The sequence below is a fragment of the Phyllobates terribilis genome, unplaced genomic scaffold (assembly GCF_046119375.1).
Source record: "Phyllobates terribilis strain yellow unplaced genomic scaffold, ASM4611937v1 Scaffold_3__8_contigs__length_932513732, whole genome shotgun sequence".
Lineage (NCBI taxonomy): Eukaryota > Metazoa > Chordata > Amphibia > Anura > Dendrobatidae > Phyllobates > Phyllobates terribilis.
In genome coordinates this window covers 926,922,482-926,941,712 of record NW_027362763.1, presented here as the reverse complement: position 1 = coordinate 926,941,712, position 19,231 = coordinate 926,922,482, and the positions used below count along the sequence as shown (strand labels likewise).

Sequence of the window (19,231 nt, the reverse complement as noted above, 5' to 3'; positions counted from 1 at the left end):
ATGGCACTATTAATATCTCTCTTTTTCTTATAAAGGACATCATTTCTGCCACTATTTTGGTAAAAATTTTGGGCACTAGTGACACCCCAAATGGTAGGCACTAATATTGCAGATGCAAAAGGTCACCTCAGAACTCTACTGCCACACTGAGATATTGTTGGTGGTCTGGGTGGATTGGGATGTGATAGTACACATCCTTTAAGTCTATCACTGCCATGAAACAGAAGGGGGACAAAAGCTTTACCGTCGATCTCAGTCTCCATCTTGAATCTTCCTGTTTTTACATATATGTTCAAGGCTTTTAGATTTATTATTGTTCTGTAGGACCCATCGTGTTTTTTTTTTTTATTAGAAATAGATTACTGTAAAATCCTCTTCCTTTTTCCTACTCTGGCACACTGACTAACACACAATTGTCTATTAATTTTTTGATTTCTGCTTTCAATGCAATCTGCTTTATCTTGCCCACCCGGGTCTCTTTTAGCCGAAGTGGGGGAACGGATGAAAAACTTATTTTTAAGACTTTGGAAAGAGTATCCACTACCTATTGGGTAGTGAGGCCCACTGATGGTAAAACTGCTTCAATCTTCCCCCCACTGGTAGACTGGCGTCATTGATGTTTGCCCCCCCCCCCCCCCCCCTTGTAGGTGGCGCCTTTATTAAACAGGAAGCCCCTGGACTGACTCCTGTCTTTTCTCCAGGGTCAACCCCCTTTCTTCCTCTTCCCTTAGTTGATGACCCGGGGGCCATCAGAAGGCAAGTATAATATTTATTTTTTAATATTCTTTCGGTCACACTATATAAATCCATGCAAACGGCATGGATTTATATAGTGTGACCAAGTTGACAAGCACTTTCCAAGTGATGCTAAAATCGCTTGGAAAGCGCTTGACAACCCGCATGTGGAAATGTATGTGAAGAACGCTTCACATCCGCATGTCCCTGGCAGGAAAAACACATATACAAGCCGCATGTACAATCCGCATGCATTTTTTCTGCTAGGAAGATGCAGAAACGCTCAGGAAAACTCCAGAGCATTTCTGCATCGTGGGCACATAGCCTAACTGCTTTTTTTCCACTTTTTTTATTTTATTTTTTTTTCTATCAAGGAAAGCAAGTTGTTATGAACCGGGAACACCCAATGTTTGCGATCCTCCAGGTTACTGATCATGGAATCCTGTACAGATCTATGCTCCCTTGGGGTCTCTACCACCATAGTAGACCTAATGATTTTTAATAGGTTTTGTCGTTTCTTCCACCGGGAAGCAAGGCTGGCCATATTCTCCATCAGATGAAGATGGTTCTTAGCCATCAGAGGTCAATTAATTCTCCTGATTCCTCCTTTTCTTCCTCTGAGCTAATGTTTGAGGGTGTATGCTGTATGCCTGAGGAGGTGGAAAGGTCCCGGGTATGCCAAATTTCCTTTTTAACAGTATTTTTAACCTAGTCTTTGATTTAGATTTTAATCTCCTGAAACAGGGACGGGGATTCCTCCATTACTGTCTTCTCTATGCAGGCCCGGCAAAGCTTTTTAGTATATGATTTTGGTAAAGCATCCTTGCACAAGGCACATTCCTTATTTTTTGTCTTGGGCACAGTCTTCCTGGGTCTATCCTAAAATGGGTAATGACACCAGTCAGTATGGGTGATCAGAAAGACCGCTCACCCTGTCCTAGGGCCACAGCCCCTGATCATGCCACATCTCCTGGGCAGGGGGGGAAATAAAAAAAAAAAAAAAAGGGAGTACACAGACATTTCAACAGGGGATTGCAGGTGATTCTTTCTTTGAAGTAAAACATTGTCTAAAAACAGGGAGTGAAGTGTTTTAACCCACAAAAAGAATCTTCTGCGATCCCCTGTTGTAATATCTGTATACTTTCTTTTGCTTCCTCCTCTGCCCATGAGCTGCGGTATGATCAGATCATGTTCCTGTACGGTCAGACACAGCCATTACACAGGGGCACATTTATAAGATTTTCTCAGCACAGGAACATTTTATTTAAACACATCCAATTGTGGAAGTTATTATTATTCCAACATCTATTGATTAAAATCAACTTTCATTGGTCGGAAAACCCCTTTATCCTTCCTTTTCATTTAAAATACAATCTATGGGCCAGACAACATAAGTCCTTGAGAATCTGCCTCCAGAGCTTTACAGCTCATTTACATGCTAAGAAAAAAAAATGGATTACTCTTGAATAAGGCATCGAATCAGATATTTTTTTCAACAATCTACGACCTACATGCCCACATAGACAGCCTATGAGGGTTGATCGTTCGGACAGCTAGTATAAATTGGGAAGGGTAAGTAGAAAGGGAAAGATGTGTGAATAAAATTTAACTTTTATTAATATAATTAAAAAAACTCTTATTATTTAAACTTTTTGTGAATAAATATTCATACATCAAATGATGTATATAGGGCTACTGCTGTGTAGTTATAAGCAGTTCTAGCCCACAAGTTACTTATTTCAAATGTGAGGACACAAGAATAAATTATCCACAGCCGATGTCCCTATAATTATTGGCTGGGTGTTATAAATTGTGTGTCCCAAGTATCCCAACACTCTTCGTCATAAGGTTTAATAATTTTCTACTTACCCTTCCCAAATTATACTAGCTATCTGTATCAGTGGTGACCACTAGTGTGAATTCTGTCCATTATTTCAATCAGTATTTTATGCAATTTGATCGTTCGGACAGATGCCCTGTAAGAGCAACTGATTTACAATAAACTGGTTTGTAAGACCCCCACTGCTTTTGTACTGGTTCAATACATCACATTAAGCCACAAGTATGGTTGGAGAAGTTTTCCATTTAATAGGACATACAGTATGATTGTTTATTTTAAAAAGGTTTATTTTGTCTGTTACTTTTGACAATATGACCAGAAGAGCACAAGAGAAATACAATGTAAAAAGTTAAATAAAAATCAGTCCACTGTGATTGAAGGTCAGTGATTTGAGTGAGGTTTCTAAAAGTCATTGAAGTTCATGACACAGATGACAATCACCGTAATGTCCATTAGTTTCGCTCCTCAAACTGAGTCTTGTTTTTTAGCAAGTAAGCCGCAAGGAATTCTATTGGATTTGGAGGCCTGTAGTGGGATAAAGAAAATGGAAATCTTTACAAACCCTCAAACAATTTTGCTAGAGTTAGCTTTAAATTATTATTTTTAAGAAGGCTCCATCATGAAACATTACAGAAAGTGTACACAAAAAGGATCAAATATCTGCTGTAATTTGGACAAAAACAGGTAACTTTCATTTTTCCCACCAATTTTTTTTTTTTTGTGTAAAAGGATGAAATATTATATGGGTAAAGAAATAAAAATGTTTATTTCTGATTACTGCCTTTATCATATTTTTACCTGTAGATTTTGGGGCCACTTGATAGGGTCGCTTTAAAAGTTATTACAAGCTCTCATACACAAAAAAAAAAAAAAAAGAAAAAAAGATTGAAGTGGATAAGGAGTGGGAATATTCTATAAGGAAAAGAAAAAAAAACAAACCAACAACCTTCCCTAGAATTTGCACCTATTATAGTGTATGGGGCTGTTCAAGTTAGTCTACTTTTGCAGCTCTCTCTATAGCCATATAAGTTGGAGCGGGATTGTAAAGCAATGCACATACTGGCCCTGCTCTCCTTACCCGAGCATGACAGCTTCATGTATTTCTATTGAGTCACCAGTCAGTGCGCTACGGGCAGATTTATACAGCTGCCTGACTGCATTGGTCTCAGGTCCTCTGCCTCTAATGGAGCACTATCACACACTGGGATCAGCTCATATGTCTAATGTCACTTCTCTCTTTCTGGTTGTTTGCAAAATAAGGGAGGATTAAATCTAGGATGACCGTGCAGACATTTTGTTGGTGCTGCTCGATGTACCACGCACTGGGGTTTAGATGCGCAGCTATGCTATGTCAGCATAAAGCCTCTTACATTCAGCTATCGCCCCATATTGCTGCTCTTGCTAGTTTCCAAACTCCTTGAACAACATGCTCACACTGAACTTTCCTCCCACTTCTCATCCAACTCACTCTTTGACAACCTACAATCTGGCTTCTGTCCCCACCACTGCACTGAAACTGCCCTAACCAAAATTACTAACAACTTGCTTACCGCCAAAACTGACAATTCTCTATACTCCTATCTTTCCAGACCCGTCAGCTGTGTTTGACACAGTCCATCACTCCCTCCTCCTACTACAAATCCTCTCCTTTCCATTGTCGTCAAAGACCTTGTCCTCTCCTGGATCTCCTCATACCTTTCTAACTGCACTTTTAGCATCTTCCATACTACCTCCTCATCCCTCCCAGCTCTGTCTTGGGATCCTTAATCTTCTCCATTTACATCTTTGGCTTGGGAAAACTCAGTGTCATGGCTTGTAGTACCATCTATAGCTGATAACTCAGATCTACCCCTCTTCTGTCCAGAATCCCAGAGTGTCCATCAGCCAAATCCTCCTTCTCATCACGTTTCCTAATGCTCAAAGTGGACAAAACCAAATGAATCAGCTTTCTTCCAACCCACTTAAATCCCCTACCCGATTCATCTATCACTATAAAGGACATCATAAGTTTCTCCTGTCCTTGAAGTCTACTGCCTTTGAGTAACCCTCTGCCTCGTCCTCCAAACCAAACAGCCAAGCTCTCATCACTTCCAACTCAATATTTCCAGAATCAATCCTTTCCTCAACCCTGAACCTACTAAAATTCTTGAGCATACCCTAATCTCCCACCTAGACAACTGCAATATCTTCCTATATGGCCTTCCTGCACAGTCTCGCACCTTGCCTGTCCATCCTTAAATCTGCTGCCCAACTAATTCACCTCTCCTCTGCAAATCCCTTCATTGGCTCCCAATTCCCCAGGTCAAACTACTAGCATTGACCTAAAAAGCTCTCCATAATCTGGCTCCTCCATTTAATGCCCATTTTACCACATGTAATCTCTGGTCCTCCCAAGACCTCCTCCTCACTTGTGCATTATCCAACCGAATCACCTCCAAGACTGTGCCCAAGTATCTCCTATCCTCTGGAATTCAGTGCCCCAACAAGTCAGTTTATCCACCACACTCGGAACTTAAAAACCCGTCTCTTCAAAAAAGCTTACAGCCTGCAATGACACCACTGTCACAACCACCACTGTCTCCCTCCCCATTTAGTAGACTGCAAGCCCATAAGGACAAGGCCCTCTTGCTTGTGTAACAGTCTATCATTGTTAAGTTTGTTCATAGTAACTTATATTTTGTATGTAAACCCTCTTTTCACATGTACAGCAAAATGGAATCAATGGTGCTTTAAAAAAAATTATATATATATATATATATATATATATATATATATATATATATATATATATATAAAATCATATCTACATCTATCTATTCATTCTGGTACGCAAAAATGTCTGACACATGAATGAGACTTTATAGTCTTTTCTTACATTAACAGGATTCCTCAAGATAAAGTTTTGAGAATTAAGGTCAATGACATTTTCTTTTACCTCTCTTTTGCCAGCACAGAAAGGCCTTGTAGTAGTATTGGAACCACTGTCTGATCAAGATATGCTCGTGTAGGTAGGGCCTGTAAATCCACTTTCTGCTTGGATACTTTTTCTGTGCTTGCCTTCTCATTCTCAACTATTCTCTAGAAGAAAGCACAATTTAGGAATCACAAGTTTGTTTAACTTACATTTTGCAGACAAAACCTTCATAACCATCAGATCTTCGCCTGTTAAGTTAGTATACCTATTAAAGGGAACAATATGGAGTTTACCTGCACATATAATGCTGAACTGCAGGTAGATAGAGGTTTAAAACTAATTGGAAGTGCAGCTACAGTCTCCCTCAGCTGCTCACTTCCAGTCATCGGGGTGCCACTAGGGCATCAAAAAGTCTTTGCTCACTACACTGCACACACTGTATTCACTCCCCCCGCTTCTTGACAGACATCCTGCTCTGCACACCCCAGGGCAAAATAGCCTGTGTGTCAGTGTAGAACCGACAAACCAGCAACAAAGGTTACAGGAGGAAGATAACAAAATTAGTGAAATTTAAAAATGACTTCGCAACAATTGCATAAAAAAAATATATATAATATATATCTCCCAACGATTCGGAGATGTTTTTTTTTTTTAGTGACATATAGTACTTCATGATAGTGTTAATTTCTTCGATATTACTTGCGTTTATTTGTGAAAAACAAAACAAAACAGAAGTTTGGCAAAAACTGAAAATTTCACAATTTGCAAACTTTAAATTCTTATGGCCTTAAATCAGAGATATCACACAAAATAGTTAATAAATAACATTTCCCACATGTCTACTTTACATCTGCACAATTTTGGAAACAATTTTTTTTTTTGTTAGGAAGTTAGATGGGTTAAAAGTTTACCAGTGATCTCATTTGTTCAACAAATTTTTTTTTTTTTTTTTTTTTTTTAGGGCCCACATCACATCTGAAGTGACTGAGGGATCTATATGACAGAAAATACCCAAAAGTGACACCATTCTAAAAACTGCACCCCTCAAGGTGCTCAAAACCACATTCAAGAAGTTTATTAACTCTTTGGGCACGTCACAAGAATTTTTTGTAATGTGGAAAAAAAAAAAAAAAAATTAAGTCACAAGGTTAACAGAACAAAAATGGACACCAAAATATGTTGTGCAATTTCTCCAGAGTACACCGATAACCCCATATGTGGTCGAAAACTACTTTTGGTGGCACAGTGCAAAGCTCAGAAGGGAAGAAACGCCATATTGAAGTTCAGGTTTTGCTGGAATGGTTTGAGGGGGCCATGTCACATTGGCAGAGGCCCTGAGGTGACAAAACAAACCCAACAAATGTGACCTCGTTTTACAAACTATACCCCCCCCCAAAAGGAATTCATCTAGGGGTGCAATGATCATATTGACACTACGGGTGGGTCACAGAATTTTACACCATTGGGCAGTGAAGAAAAAAAAATAATTTTTTTTACATTTTTTAACCACCAAAATTTTGCTTTAGCCCCAGATTTTAAATTTTCACTTGGGGGAAGTAGGTAAAAACGGCATACAAAAACCAAAAGACAATTCCTGAATTACTGGGTTTGGTTGATTCTGCCCCTCAAAAATGCCGTTCCGCGAATTTCAATTTGGAGTATTTGTCGCCTGTTCTGGTGGAGTCCAAAGTAACTCCATCTGCCTCAATGTGAGTGGTTCCATCTGGTGTTGTGTGAATCAGTGTTTTTGGTATTTACATGAAAATCTACACAAGTGCTCAGCAGAGAGCACAGGATAAATGTGAACCAAACAGAATGAACAAGTAGACAGCAGTACAAGAATAGTTTTTATTTTTGCGCTGTCCACTGTGTGGTATTCGTGATAAAACTGCTTTATTCTTCGGGTCAGTACAATTACATAGATACCAGAGTTCAAGAGTTATAAATCTTTATGTTTTGCTACCATCACACAATAATAATTCTTTATTCAATATTTATTCATTGTTTTGTCGTTTTTTTTTGCTTTTTCAGAAGCGGCATGAACAAAACCCAGCAATTCAGTTATTGTATTTTTTATAGGTCACGGTGCAGTAAAAGTGATAAAACTGATTTATTCCTTGGGTCAGTAAGATTATAGCGATACCAGATTTATATATTTTTTTATTGCTTTGCTACTTACACCAATTTTACAAAAAAAAAAAATGTACTGCATCGCCATATTCTGAGAGCTGTAACTTTTATGCCAAACTAACCATATCAGGAATTGTTTTTATTTGCAGGACAATTTTTTTTTTTTTAACAAATTTTGAAACACCTTTTATTTGATTTTTTTTACAGTCAGTATGATGAAAAAGCTACATTTCTGGATTGTTTCTTTTATGGAATTTGCCGTATAGAATAAACACAAGACAATTTTATAATTTATGTGCCTTCCGGACGTGGCAATACCAATGATGTGTACTTTATTTTTGTTTTAAAGCGCACCTGTCAGCAGGATTGTGCTCAGTGAACTACATACACTAAAATGATATCTTGGTTGATGAAATCAGTCCTGTAGTTCTTCTGTAATCTTCACTTTCAGTTTGGAGATAATGATATGCTCGTGCTCTGGGGCGGCCTGTGGGGGGTGGGCGCTCTATCTGGTGCTCTGCTTACATATTCATCTGTATGCTCTTATGACAGATCACTGTGCCTTCAGTGACCGGCCTCCTATTTTACATAATGCATCTAGTAGTGCGGGGCTAGGTAAAATAGGAGGCACTTTAGTGAAGGCACAGTGAGCTGTCATAAGAGCATACAGAGCACCAGAGAGCCCCCCACACCTCCCCGAAACACGAGCATATCATTATCCCCAAACTGAAAGTAAAGATTACACAAGAACCACAGGACGGATTTCATCAAAGGTTTAATTTTAATCAGTGTAATGTCGCCCACCTGACAGTGTATGTAGCTTACTGATCACAATCCTGCTGACAGGTGCGCTTTAAGACAAAAGCTGTGCTTTAAGTGGCAAAACAGCTTTGATTTTTGTTCTCTTTTACTTAACCATTTTAGTAAACTTTTTTGCCTTTTTACTTAGTAAAAAATATATGTCCCACATTGTGACTATGATTGTTAGTCTTAAAAATACTACAGTCCTAGTGTATTGCAGAGCATGAGACCTGTCAGTTCTTCACTGATAGACACAGCTATAAGCGGGGTCCAACATGCTGCTAACAGGCCAACCGCACCCAGTGGTCATCAGATGACCTCGGGGTGCAATGGTAACAATCAGCACCCACGATTACAACTGCAGGGGGCAGATAGTGTTAAAGGGGATGTTTTAATGCTCTTATCAACTTAGATACTGCTGTCCTGATTGACAACGGCATTTGAGGGGTTAATCGGCCGACAGATTCTAAAACTTGTTGGGGGAGGTGCACGATATTTACTTATGTCTCACATCAGTTTAAAAAAAAAAAAAAGTCTGTGCGGAATAAAGCTCCTTAACAGCCTCAGTTTTAATGAGCATTAGCAGTTGTTAAGGGTTAAATGATCCAGACAGACACGAATGCTTAATTTAACCCCAAGGACTTTGTAAAGAGAAAGGGGTGAGAAATACTTGCAATGTGGTGGCGGGTTCCCAGAAACTAAATTACTGGTAAGCAAGTCACACTGCACGGTAGTGCCATGAGAAAGCCAAATTAACATTGTCAAGGAGGGAAAATTGCATGGAAAAAGTCTCTTCTAAAGGCCAAGTCTCTAGTGGACATTAGGTCTCATCCATAAAAGTTTAGAAAAGGTATGGACAGAGGACAGAGTAAGCCTTTAGCATTTCTGTAGGTGATAATAGGTCCAGAAACATTTAGACAGGGATAAGTTTTGGCATTTTAGTTGTTTACCAAACATTCAAGATAATTAATCAATATGGGCTTAAGCCCCCGTCTCACATAGCGAGATCGCTAGAGAGATCGATGCTGTGTCACGGTTTTGGTGACGCAACAGCGACCTCACCAGCGATGTCGCTATGTGTGACACTTTGCAACGATCAGGCCCCAGCTGTGAGGTCGCTGATCGCTGCAAAGTATCCTGGACCATTTTTTGGTCGTTGCTCTCCCGCTGGTCAGCACACATCGCTGTGTGTGACCAGCGATCAGGCTGGTAACTATGGTAAACATCGGGTTACTAGGGGCACACGTGCACTTAGTAACCCGCTGTTTATCATGGTTAGGAGCCTGCTAAAGTGAGTGGTAACCTCCCGCTCACTGTAGCAGAGTGGTAACCATGATAAACAACGGGTTACTAGGAGCGCGTGTGCCCCTAGTAACCAGATGTTTACCATAGTTACCAGCCTGCTCCTGCTTCAGCAGGCTGGTAACCAGGAGCAGGACATGGTGGAAAGATTCTTTCCACGATGTCGCTGCTCCCCTGATCGTTGGTGAGCCTGCCTGTTTGACAGCTCACCAGCGACCACATAGCGACGCAGCAACGATTCCTGACAGGTCGTATCGTTGTCGGGATCGTTGCAGCGTCGCTAAGTGTGACGGGGCCTTTAGGCTGTGTGCCCACGATGCGTTTTTTAAGCGTTTCTGCAGTGGCAAAAACGCTGCAGAAACGCTTAAAAAAATGCATGGTAGAAGGCCTGCCATGTTCCCCAATGATAATCCACATGTGCTGTGCACATGCTGCGGAAATTTCCGCTGCGGGTTATCCTTGCGGAAAAAAACGCAGCACTACCAATTATTTTGCGGAAGCGCTGCGTTTTCGCCGCCATTAACTTGCATTGGAACGCATAATATCTGCATCACTGTATATGTAGATGCGAATTACATGCGTTTCAATGTGCGGATGGTACCCGGGTTTGGAGAAGAGGAGACTCTCCTCTGGACCCGGGTACCATAGAAAACTGTAAAAAAAGAGAAAATAAATATATATTTACCTTCTGATGGCCCCTGGTCTCCTTGTCTTCGCTTGCTGTCAGCTCGCGGTGGACTGAAGGACCTGCGCTGATGTCATTTAGTCATGTGACAGCAGGTCCTTCAGTGTAGTGTACCGCGAGCTGCCGGCAAGCCAGGACGGAGCGAAGCAAGACTCCGGGGGCCATCAGAAGGCAAGTATAGATTTATTTTTTGACATTCTTTGGGGTCACATGATATAAATCCATGCCGGTTGCATGGATTTATATAGTGTGACCAAGTTGTCAAGCACTTTCCAAGTGATGCTAAAATAGCTTGGAAAGCGCTTGTCAACCCGCATGCGGAAATGCATGTGAAGAACGCTTCACTTCCGCTTGTCCCTGGCAGGAAAGCGCATGTACAATCCGCATGTGTGTTTTCTGCCAGGGAGATGCAGAAACGCTCAGGAAAAAATCTGGAGCATTTCTTCATCGTGGGCACATAGCCATAAAGTCCAGACTCGCAGTCCTAGGGCAAGTTCACATGTTCAGTATTTGTAATCCAAAAATCAGAAGTGGGTGAAAAATGGAGAATTGGTAACGTGTTTCCATTATAATTTTCCTCTGATTGTTCCACTCCCGGCTTGGGCTTACATATACTGAAAAATACTAAACATGAAACTTGTAAACATAGCCTTAGGGCTTGCTCACATGAGCATACAACATGGTTGCGTGCCATCCAATGTTTTATCAGATACAATGTTATACTATGGAACAGTGGAGATCTGCGATTTTCTCTACAGATCAAATCGGTCTGTGGGAGAAAAAAAAAAAAAAAAAAAAAAAATTATATATATATATGTATATATATATATAATAATAATATATATTTCTTCTTGGACTTTGTTGAAAAATGTTGATCATACCCCTCAGCTCACTAGTATCTATAGTGTATATATTTATATACGTTACATATTATCTCATCACCTACTGCAGATGCCTGGTCAGTTATAGAGGTAGGGTTACATAGGGGCAGTCGAGAATTGAGGGCGCCATACCGTTTCAACCTGGGGTGACAACCTCCACTGTCAGGAAGGGAATTGCGAACGGCAAAACTAGTCCCCTTCTCCACTCATGTCTGTTTTTTTTTTTTAAATCACTGCTTTTCTGTGCAAATGTGTGCATTTAGGTCTTGGAGTTTTAAACTAAATAAAGACAATTTAAGGGTTTTCATGTACAAGGGCCCCATAGGTTCATTGAGGGGGTTATGTGGGGGCTCATATTGTGTATAGGGGAATGTTAACATAAGGGCTGTGGAGTCAGAGTCGTGGAGTCTGAGCCCATTTTGGTGGAGTCGGTATAAAATGGACCAACTCCTAAAGTTGGGTACAGTAATTCAATGCAGTTTGTGGGGAATATTTTTTGCGGAAAGTTATGAAATGTCCTATAAATGTCTGTCCTATTCCTGATCTAAGGGTCTAGACATTTAGCTGAGATGAATCTGTGCTATAGTAAATTTAATCATTTAAACATGAGCCATGTATGAGGGAGTCGGAGTCATGGAAATTGAGGAGTCGGAGGTTTGGCTTACCGACTTCACAGCCCTGGTTAACATACAGTTAGGTCCATATATATTTGGACAGAGACAACATTTTTCTAATTTTGGTTCTAGACATTACCACAATGAATTTTAAACAAAACAATTCAGATGCAGTTGAAGTTCAGACTTTCAGCTTTCATTTGAGGGTATCCACATTAAAATTGGATGAAGGGTTTAGGAGTTTCAGCTCCTTAACATGCGCCACCCTGTTTTTAAAGGGACCAAAAGTAATTGGACAATTGACTCCAAGGCTATTTCATGGACAGGTGTGGGCAATCCCTTCGTTATGTCATTCTCAATTAAGCAGATAAAAGGCCTTGAGTTGATTTGAGGTGTGGTGCTTGCATTTGGAAGGTTTTGCTGTGAAGTAAACATGCGGTCAAAGGAGCTCTCCATGCAGGTGAAACAAGCCATCCTTAAGCTGCAAAAACAGAAAAAAACCATCCGAGAAATTGCTACAATATTAGGAGTGGCAAAATCTACAGTTTGGTACATCCTGAGAAAGAAAGCACTGGTGAACTCATCAATGCAAAAAGACCTGGGCGCCCATGGAAGAATACAGTGGTGGATGATCGCAGAATAATCTCCATGGTGAAGAGAAACCCCTTCACAACAGCCAACCAAGTGAACAACACTCTCCAGGAGGTGGGCATATCAATATCCAAATCTACCATAAAGAGAAGACTGCATGAAAGTAAATACAGAGGGTTCACTGCACGGTGCAAGACACTCATAAGCATCAAGAATAAAAGCCTGGACTGGACTTTGCTATAAAAAAAAAAAAAAAAAAAAATCATCTAAAAAAGCCAGCACAGTTCTGGAAGAACATTCTTTGGACAGATGAAACCAAGATCAACCTCTACCAGAATGATGGAAAGAGAAAAGTATGGTGAAGGCGTGGTACAGCTCATGATCCAAAGCATACCACATCATCTGTAAAACACGGCGGAGGCAGTGTGATGGCTTGGGCATGCATGGCTGCCAGTGGCACTGGGTCACTAGTGTTTATTGATGATGTGACACAGGACAGAAGTAGCCGAATGAATTCTGATGTATTCAGAGCCCTACTGTGTGCTCAGATCCAGCCAAATGCAGCCAAACTGATTGGTCATCGTTTCATACTACAGATGGACAATGACCCAAAACATAAAGCCAATGCAACCCAGGAGTTTATTAAAGCAAAGAAGTGGAATATTCTTGAATGGCCAAGTCAGTCACCTGATCTCAACCCAATTGAGCATGCATTTCACTTGTTAAAGACTAAACTACAGACAGAAAGGCCCACAAACAAACAGCATCTGAAAACCACCGCAGTGAAGGCCTGGCAGAGCATCAAAAAGGAGGAAACACAGCGTCTGGTGATGTCCACGAGTTCAAGACTTCAGGCAGTCATTGCCAACAAAGGGTTTTCAACCAAGTACTAGAAATGAACATTTTATTTACAATTATTTAATCTGTCCAATTACTTTTGGTCCCTTTAAAAACAGGGTGGCACATGTTAAGGAGCTGAAACTCCTAAACCCTTCATCCAATTTTAATGTGGATACCCTCAAATGAAAGCTGAAAGTCTGAACTTCAACTGCATCTGAATTGCTTTGTTTAAAATTCATTGTGGTAATATCTAGAACCAAAATTAGAAAAATGTTGTCTCTGTCCAAATATATATGGCCTAACTGTACTTAATTCTGCTCAATATTAAGTCATACTAATTTTTTATATTAATTGTAATACATTAATATGGAGCAGAATTACTCCACAATGGTCAGTCTCTTGTGGCCCTTTGGGAAAATTAACCTCCTGCCCCTGCTCCATTTCGTATAGCGCCAGGTAGTGTTGTACATAAGGGAAAAATTTGCACAGTGCACTGCTGTTTGTCGTTTTCCCATCTACAGCCATGCACAAGAGCACCTGTGTTATTCACATGGCCTATCAAAAGGGGTTATGTGACATCACGTGGTACAATCGGGTACCTGCCTGGGGCCCTGGCTATTCTTAATCCACCTCTGCTGGTGAGTTGGGAACTCAAAGAGGCATGAATGTCCTCAGTAAAGTAGTGGAGGATTGCAGAATCCTTTCCATATTGAATCAAAACCCCTTTACAACATCCACCCAATTGAAGAACACTCCAGTAAGTGGACTGATTCAGTATTTAAAGAGGTCGTCCACTACTATAGAAAGTGCCCCAATGTATTTAAACAGTGGAGCTGCGTGTGCTTTATTGCTCGTGAGCGGAGCCATCGGTGGCCGCTCACAGGCATCATGTGACCCCCGGCTGCAGCTGGCTCTGGCATCCGCTGATGTAAAGTTCTGGCTGCAGGTGGGGTTTTCCCCCCAGCGTCACAGCCCAGCATCCACCGCACGCTTTGCCAATGAATGCAGGAGAGGGAAAGCGTGCAGTGGATGCAGAACTGACGTGCAGGGAAACCCTGCCCACAGCGCATCAATCAGCGGGGTGCACGTCACTGAGTCACACCCTACTGCATCCGGTACTTGACGTGACGTCAGTGGATGACAGAGCCGGCTGCAGCAGGGGGGTCACGTGATGCCTGTGAAGGTCAGCAATCGTGCCGCTCACAGGCAATAAAGAACACACAAAAGGTATTTACAAAAACACTTCGCTCCACTGTTTAAATACATTGGGGCATTTTATATAGTAGTGGAGAACCTCTTTAAAGGGAATTTGTCACACCCTGGCACTTATGACATCTAATATGGGCATACAGGTGATTGTAATTACCACAGTAGACGGGGATTTCTATGCCCCCCCCCCCTCCCCTGCAGGTCACGGTGCCCTGTGATGTGCAGTTGCAGCCAAATCCAGGCATGACATGTAGGGGAGGGGGGAATCATTGTAATTACCACAGTAGGCGGGGATTTCTTCCAGTCACCAGGCCTGCAAGCATCAGAAACTTGACTGAATAAAAAGCCATTTCACAACAACCAGACCTCTAATATGAGGCATACAGGTAGGTATAGATTTACATTTCTATCACCTGTATGCCCATATTAGAGGTCAGATAAGTGCCAGGTGGGTGATAGATTCCCTTTAAGGTTGAGGCTACCATACAGAAGATGTCATGAAAGCAAATACAGAGGGTTCACCAAAAGGTGTAAACCATTTATCATCCTTAAAAATACAAAGGCCAGATTAGACTTTGCCAAAAAATATATAAAAGCCAGTAGAGTTCTGGAAAAGCATTCTATGGACAGATGAAACCAAGATCAACCAGTATCAGAATGCTAGGAGGAAGAAAAGTATGGAAAGGCTCAAGATCCCAAGCACACCACATGCTCTGTAAAATATGGTGGAAGCAGAAAGATGGCATGGGCATCCATTGCTTCCAATGGCACTGGGTCACTATTTATTGATCATGTGACTGAAGACAGGCGCAACCTGATGAACTCTAAAGTGTACAGGGCTATAATTTCTGCTCAGATTCAACCAAATGCAGCAAGGCTGATTGTCTATCTGTATTGTAAAGTGCCATCCAATGACCCAAAACATACTGTGAAAGCAACCCAGGAGTTTAAAGAGGTTGTCCACAACTTATACATTGATGCCCTATCCGTAGCACAGGGCCTAGAGCAGGGTGTCCCTTTGGCAGGGTGGCAGTGTCCCAGGTGAGACGTTGCTATGCACTGGTCTAGAGCAGCAGGGCGACCCTTCAGCAGCAGGGCGACCCTTCAGCAGCGTGGCGTTGTCCCAGGTGAGACGTTGCTATGCACAGGGTCTAGACCAGGGTGTCCCTTCTGCAAGGTGGCAGTGTCCCAGGTGAGACGTTGCAATGCACAGGGTCTAGAGCAGGGTGACAGCCGGCCCTGCACAGGGTCTAGAGCAGGGAGTCCCCTCGGCAGGGTCCCTGGTGAGATGCTGCTATGCACAGGGTCTAGAGCAGGCTGTCCCTTTGGCAGCGTGGCAGTGTCCCTGGTGAGACGTTGCTATGAACAGGCTCCACGGCAGGGCGACGGCCGGCCCCGCACAGGCTCCACGGCCGGCCCCGCACAGGCTCCACGGCAGGGCGACGGCCGGCCCCGCACAGGCTCCACGGCAGGGCGACGGCCGGCCCCGCACAGGCTCCACGGCAGGGCGACGGCCGGCCCCGCACAGGCTCCACGGCAGGGCGTCCCCTCGGCAGGGCAGCAGTGTCCCTTGTGAGACGTTGCTATGCACAGGTCTAGAGCAGGGCGACCACTCCTCATGTCTGGCTGCAGACCACCACTACACTGCAGGGAGAGCAGACCACAAGGACCCCTCAGCGCCTCATAGCAGCGACTGCTCTGGTACCTCAACATTTTCTGTAAGACCAAATTCAGAATGGGGATTTTCCGCAACCTGTAAAATAAAAGACTAGTCAGCGCCAAGCAGGAAACAGACAGCGCGGCTCTTGAGCGACAATAGCGAAGCACAGTACCTGGCTCTGTCCTCCCTCCATGCTCTGCTCGGCATCCATGACGGGAGCACGTCGGCTTACAGGCACCTACACAGTACAACACGGTTACAAATACAATAAAGCAGCATTCACACCACAGGAGGCGCCATGAGAGCCGGCCGGAAAGACATACCTGGTTACTATGACTGCAGAGAGCCGACACCGCGCACCGGAAGCGGCACAGCTAGACGCCAGCCCCGCTAACACCTCCCCGCTCCCGCCCTCGTCACAATCTCCGCCTATTCACCAGCGACTCAACCAATAGCGGCGGTGGACAGTAACAAGAGCCGTGATTGGCTGCAGCTCTCCTTAGTCATAGCTATGCTAGTTCTGCGTTGGGCTAGAACAGTCAGGTTTCTTGAAATCCGTTTCGAGGACACTAGTCGGAAGTCTCTAGGACGTAAGTGCTCGTCATGTGAGCGCTGCAGTCAGTGGTGAGGAGGGGATTACAGGACCTGCTCCTGGACACTCCATTCCAGGGAGGGGATCCTGCGCTCTTAAAGGGGTTGTCCACGTTCTTCATGAGAGTCTGCAGTCTCCCTATGTGACTGTAGACTTATGAATTCTCATCTCTCGCACAGCAGCAGCGAGACTGAGCTGTCATAACCATGTGTATGCAAATGCTGAATTGCGTGAGGCCGCACATGTCTAGTCGGGATGTGGCCAGGAGTGTGCATATTACATACATGCAGTCACATGACCGCTCAGTCTCGCAGCCAGCATCAGAGTGTCCTGACAGTATGAGAATACACATGGCTGTAGTCAGAGTGATAAACCTGGCAACCGCCTTACTGAGGCGAAGGAAGAAACAGCACGCAGGTGCACACACACTGGCCATAAACTGCAAATAAATAAAAATGTAGAATTTGGCGCACCTCTCCGCAGCACACTCATCATCCCGTCAGCTATGCAAAATGCCAATCAGGGGCTGTAATTTAGTGTAACTGTCCAAAAATGATGAACCTCCATACAGCAACCCCTTTCTATCCGTCTCACTACTAAGACTAGATCAGAGTTGCCTCAAGGTCCATGATTTCTGTGCACACACAGTAGTACTGTCTATAAGGACGCTCTCTATTCTAGCTATCTATAAGGACGCTCTACATTCTAGCTGTCTATAAGGACGCTCTCTATTCTAGCTGTCTATAAGGATGCTCTCCATTCTAGCTGTCTATAAGGATGCTCTATATTCTAGCTGTCTATAAGGATGCTCTCCATTCTAGCTGTCTATAAGGACGCTCTCCATTCTAGCTGTCTATAAGGACGCTCTCTATTCTAGCTGTCTATAAGGATACTCTATATTCTAGCTGTCTATAAGGATGCTCTCCATTCTAGCTGTCTATAAGGACGCTCTCCATTCTAGCTGTCTATAAGGACACTCTATTCTAGCTGTCTATAAGGATGCTCTCTATTCTAGCTGTCTATAAGGACGCTCTCTATTCTAGCTGTCTATAAGCACGCTCTCCATTCTAGCTGTCTAGAAGGACGCTCTCCATTCTATCTGGTTATACGGACGCTCTCCATTCTATCTGGCTATAAGGACGCTCTCCATTCTGTCTATAAGGATGCTCTCCATTCTAGCTGTCTATAAGGACGATCTCCATTCTCGCTGCCTATAAGGATGCTCTCCATTCTAGCTGTCTATAAGGACGCTCTCTATTCTAGCTGTCTATAAGGACGCTCTCTATTATAGCTGTCTATAAGGATGCTCTCTATTCTAGCTGTCTATAAGGATGCTCTCTATTCTAGCTGTCTATAAGGACTAGCTCCATTCTCTCTGTCTATAAGGATGCTCTCTATTCTAGCTGTCTATAAGGATGCTCTCCATTCTAGCTGTCTATAAGGATGCTCTCTATTCTAGCTGTCTATAAGGACGCTCTCCATTCTCTCTGTCTATAAGGATGCTCTCTATTCTAGCTGTCTATAAGGACGCTCTCTATTCTAGCTGTCTATAAGGACTATCTCCATTCTCTCTGTCTATAAGGATGCTCTCTATTCTAGCTGTCTATAAGGATGCTCTCCATTCTAGCTGTCTATAAGGACGCTCTCCATTCTAGCTGTCTATAAGGATGCTCTCCATTCTAGCTGTCTATAAGGACGCTCCCTATTCTAGCTGTCTATAAGGATGCTCTCCATTCTAGCTGTATATAAGGATGCTCTCCATTCTAGCTGTCTATAAGGATGCTCTCCATTCTAGCTGTCTATAAGGACGCTCCCTATTCTAGCTGTCTATAAGGATGCTCTCCATTCTAGCTGTCTATAAGGATGCTCTCCATTCTAGCTGTCTATAAGGACGCTCCCTATTCTAGCTGTCTATAAGGATGCTCTCCATTCTAGCTGTCTATAAGGATGCTCTCCTTTCTAGCTGTCTATAAGCACGCTCTCCATTCTAACTGTCTATAAGGACGCTCTCCATTCTATCTGGCTATAAGGACGCTCTCCATTCTATCTGGCTATAAGGACGCTCTCCATTCTGTCTATAAGGATGCTCTCCATTCCAGCTGTCTGTAGGACGCTCTCTATTCTAGCTGTCTATAAAGATGCTCTCCATTCTAGCTGTCTATAAGGATGCTCTCTATTCTAGCTGTCTATAAAGATGCTCTCCATTCTAGCTGTCTATAAGGACGCTCTCCATTCTAGCTGTGTATAAGGACGCTCTCCATTCTAGCTGATTATAAGGATGCTCTCCATTCTAGCTGTCTATAAGGACGCTCTCTATTCTAGCTATAAGGACGCTCTCTATTCCAGCTGTCTATAAGGACACTCTCCATTCTAGCTGTCTATAAGGACGCTCTCCATTCTAGCTGTCTATAAGGATGCTCTCCATTCTAGCTGTCTA

General features: G+C 42.8%; 1 protein-coding gene across 2 annotated transcripts; it reads right to left on the bottom strand.

Moving 5' to 3' along the window:
• Positions 1-2,798: 2,798 nt before the first annotated feature.
• Positions 2,799-16,673, bottom strand: DPY30 (dpy-30 histone methyltransferase complex regulatory subunit). 2 transcript variants are annotated; one of them, XM_073672818.1, is made up of 5 exons: positions 16,526-16,673; positions 16,375-16,440; positions 16,248-16,295; positions 5,511-5,653; positions 2,799-3,100 (listed from the first exon to the last, which is right to left on the bottom strand). In XM_073672818.1, exons 2-5 carry the CDS (start codon positions 16,411-16,413, stop codon positions 3,028-3,030), a joined length of 303 nt encoding a protein of 100 aa, XP_073528919.1. In that variant the 5' UTR covers positions 16,414-16,440; positions 16,526-16,673; the 3' UTR covers positions 2,799-3,027. The 2 variants fall into 2 exon arrangements, with proteins under 2 accessions (XP_073528919.1, XP_073528920.1); XM_073672819.1 differs by lacking the exon at positions 16,248-16,295.
• Positions 16,674-19,231: the final 2,558 nt, after the last annotated feature.

What these genes read in the sequence shown, in the direction of transcription:
- DPY30 (XM_073672818.1), bottom strand. Translation starts at nt 16,413, where the DNA reads ATGGATGCCGAGCAGAGCATGGAGGGAGGACAGAGCCAG. An exon ending in TGGAGGGAGGACAGAGCCAG is followed by an intron (nt 16,296 to 16,374) that starts GTACTGTGCTTC and finishes TTTATTTTACAG; the next exon opens with GTTGCGGAAAATCCCCATTC. An exon ending in TCTGTGCTGGCAAAAGAGAG is followed by an intron (nt 3,101 to 5,510) that starts GTAAAAGAAAAT and finishes ATCCCACTACAG; the next exon opens with GCCTCCAAATCCAATAGAAT.